This window comes from Halyomorpha halys, unplaced genomic scaffold, assembly GCF_000696795.3.
Source record: "Halyomorpha halys isolate HHAL.00 unplaced genomic scaffold, Hhal_1.1 Scaffold483.1, whole genome shotgun sequence".
NCBI lineage: Eukaryota > Metazoa > Arthropoda > Insecta > Hemiptera > Pentatomidae > Halyomorpha > Halyomorpha halys.
In genome coordinates, this window is record NW_027110578.1 from 933,845 (window position 1) to 937,961 (window position 4,117).

Below are 4,117 nucleotides of genomic sequence, written 5' to 3' on the forward strand. Positions count from 1 at the left end.
TATAATTCTTTTTTTTCTCTCTAAATGGTTGTTGTCTTTTTGTTTTTATAGCCCTGATGAAGACCTGAAAATCAGGTTGAAACGTCGGCATAAATATATATTTTTTTGTTTATTTATGTTGTTCCTTTGCTGACCGCACCCCCCGACCATCTTCTCCAATCACTAATCTACGGTCAACTATATACACCTTATTAATTTAGAATTATGGAAAATAACTGATTCAAAGATAATAATTAAAATACATTGTTTAGTATATTATTTATTGTTTGAATATTTTAGTCAATGAATGCTAAATTACCTACCATAATTAACAATTTAAGACATTAAAAATTTCAATACATTACTCAATGACACCACCTTTAACAAACCCTTTAATTGAAGAAAAGGAAAATTCTAGTTTCATTTTGAATAAATAATTTTATCTCAACAGTTCTAACATTTACAGTGCACATATTTAAAAATTATAGGGCAAAATATTGACAAATCATAAAACAATAATTAAAATAGCATAAAGTTTTTTTCTGGCAGGAAAATCGATTACACTCTTAGTAATAAAGATAATAAAATTTAAGTATTGCTATGATTACTTCACTAATTAATTAAATATCTATATTTGGTCAGTGTTAAATACATTTTATAATATTAATAAATAATCTAAAATAATCAAAGTTAAAGAAAAATGAACATAATGTTTCAGGAGAGCAGTTAAATCCTTTAAAAATGCTAAATCATTTAAACACAATTTTATAGGTATTAGAGATTATGGATAGATTTAATTAAATTTTTAATATGCATCAGATACAATTAAGTAGTTTTCCTTCTGTTTACTTAATGAATAAGAGCTAATCTTGGATATCTGCAATTATCAAAAAGCTGATACTAAAACAGCTTTAAAAAAAAAAAAAAGGAGTCCATCAAATTCAACATTTGAAAATGCATGAACAATAAAAATACAAAAACCTTTTATTAAGGGTACTAAATTAACGGGATTTTACTGTTCTGTTCAACACCATTCTTAAGGAAGGAAGAAAAAAGTCAACACACTCAGCCAGTTAAAGCATCAAGATAGTATTGTTTGATTTAGGCTTTCACTTCTACAGGTTACTGACCTGGATATTGGGCACATATGCAATTGTCTAAACACATTTCACAGTGGGGAAGGCTAACAACCTCTTATAAAAAAAAATAGGTCAATTATATATTATTCCATTATATAATACATTATTTCTTTTTAAATATGGATCTAAAAAAAAAAAATAAAATAAAGGGCTGTTATTATTATTTTTTTGTGGTATTTACTGAGATCTAGTAAAAATGCTATTGATTTTTTAATTTTAAATAATAAAAATTAATTTGTATTAGATCTTATAAATTTTCTTTTAATAAAAGCTGATTAAAAAAACAATAATGTAAATTTTCTTAGTGATTATTTTTTTTTTTTTTTTTATAAAATAAGTCATAGTGTTTATCTTTAAAGGGTAAAGATTCTGTATCTCCCCTTCCCTAACATAAAAATACTAATATAAATAGAACCAGGATTTCTAAAATTCAATCAATTTATATCCCTCCATAAATATATACACGTAATTTAAAATAAAACATGTGATATATTAAATAAATTTATTTTCAAAAACATATTAAATTTTTAAGGAATGTTCAAGTTAGATAACCTGAGGTTCGACTGAAATTTATTTTATAATTTACTAATTATTAAAGTTGATAATAAAAAAATTGTTAAACAATTATTTAAAGCATGAAAATGTGGAAAGAAAAAACAAAATATCATAGTACGATTAAACAAAATAAATCAGGAATACCAACCGATATCATATTGTTCGAATTTTTAATAATATTTGAAACAATCACTTAAAGCAATATGAATCTTTTTTTACACTAATCAACCAAATATATATAAATAAAAGAGATTATTACATAAGTTTATTGAATATGAATTTCAAAGTTTAATAACTTCTAAAAAATCCGGTTTCTGTTTTTAAATAAGTGAATTATCAAATAATAATAATTATTAATAATTTTTCGAGTTTTAACTGTAGAATTCATTAATTTTTGGACCACTGTTCCCCACACACATTGACTGAACCTTTAATTCCATCAGATGTTTCAAAAACAGAATTTTTGCATACTTGACCTCATAATAATTATTATGTTTTCCTTTATCTATTTTTACTCTCTTACTGACTGTTTTCTCATGTAGTCTTCATATATACGATAATTAAACAAAATTATTGTAATATCTGTTAACAGATTTCCTATATTGAACAGGAAAAATAAAAATGACCTGTACAACCACAAAAAAATTATAACTGATAAGATTAAAACTTTTCTCCCCTTATAATTCACATTAAGTTGTACACATGACGGACTAATCCTGATCATCTACCCATAACCCATCCCATATTCTAAAATGTTTAAGGGAAAAATAAAGAAAAAACCACATGAAGATCATTAAATAATAAAAAGAAATACTACTTAAATATATATAAACATTGTAAAGTACCTTTATAAACCGTTTTGCTTTGGTTAAGAGACCAAGGGTGGTGTGCCTTGAAGTATCATGGCCAAGAGGTACCATTTCTTTTAACTTTTCAAGACAATTTCTGAGGTGGGCACGTCTAGAAGAAAAAAAAACATAATTTTTATTCAATAAATAAGATATTTTAAGTAATATCAACAATAGATTACATTTTGCTAGATAAAACCAGACAAATATAATTTTTAAAGTGATTAATTAGCAACTTTAAAATTTTAATTATTGTCAGTATTGCTATTAATTTTATACTATAATTTTATAATACTTAATTGAATTGATAACATTTTTCCAACCCAAAATGATTTGAATAATGTTCAAGTACTAGTTTTTAAACAAACAAATCTTTGGTGACAATTAAGACTTTGATAAAATAATATAAGGTTTTGTGAATAAGTAAATTTATTTACTTTCACAAACTGTATGATTTTTACAGTTATTGATGCTTACAAATATCTCAATGAGTACTTATGTGGCATTAGGATTTAAACAGTAAATCATAGATGAATGTTCATTATTAAACTCAATTCATTATAAAGCATTTGTATTAGTTACATGTAAAATTAATAAAGGTTAATAAATACAAGCATAACTATAAGGGTATACATTAATTTTTTAAAAAATTAATATACAAAGATTCCTATATTAATGGACTAATGAATCCGGAAACACATAATTTATTTAATTTTCTTTTCTATGATGATTATAAAGACCATAATCCAATGTTCTATTATAAATTATTGCTGATTATGATATAAATGAAAAAAAACAACAACTGAAAGTTAATTACACTCAGTGGCTAGGCTTATACAGGGGAGCGGCGATCCTTTTTGTTCTTTTACTTGAATGACAAATTTATTGCAAAAAAACATAGATTGTTTTTATCAATCTAAAATGTTAGCTTTTTTAAGTTTAAATTTTCCGTTTTCATTCTCTCTTTATTTGTGGGAAAGGGTATCTGAAATAAATCTGCACAGGGCCACAAATGATCTTTCTACACCACTGGGAATTTCTACATCATAATATACACCCAAATTTAACCTGATTTGTTATGGCTGAATTAATATTTAGTTATCATGAAACGTTGAAAAATAATTATGTTAGTGAATTTGATAATGGCATATATACTAGCTGCTAAGTTAACAAAATAAATAAAATAATACAAATATTTGGGAATTAATAGTCCACACCCATAAAAATAACAAAAAAAATAATTTAAGGAAGCTAAGTCTAAAAAATGAAAAATTAAAAACGAAAATACTAATTTAATACTAAACCAAGGTCATGTGAATTAAGATGAAATTTTTAATTATGTAATAACTTATTTAAATATAAATTCAGAAATAAAACTATCCCCGAAAATACACACACACATATAAATATCAATTCAATAAAATTTGTGAAATAAATAAATTAATATTAAACAAGAATTAAATAATAGATTTTTGTGGGAGAGGTGAGAATTAAGTTAAAATGGATTAAACTCCTCTTACAGTTGAAGTTATTTAACTTAAAGAAAGAGTATTTCAAAATTGAAAATCTTGTAACTTATATTGTATATTATTTGTA

At 24.1% G+C, this 4,117-nt stretch overlaps 1 protein-coding gene across 1 annotated transcript in view; it reads right to left on the bottom strand.

Moving 5' to 3' along the window:
• Nucleotides 1-4,117, bottom strand: part of LOC106683431 (max-interacting protein 1-like) — a 74,978-nt gene that overhangs the window by 7,573 nt on the left and 63,288 nt on the right. Inside the window, exon 4 of the mRNA XM_014424902.3 lies at nt 2,519-2,633. Within this exon, the coding sequence (XP_014280388.1) occupies nt 2,519-2,633 (115 nt within the window). The remainder of the gene's footprint in view (nt 1-2,518; nt 2,634-4,117) is intronic.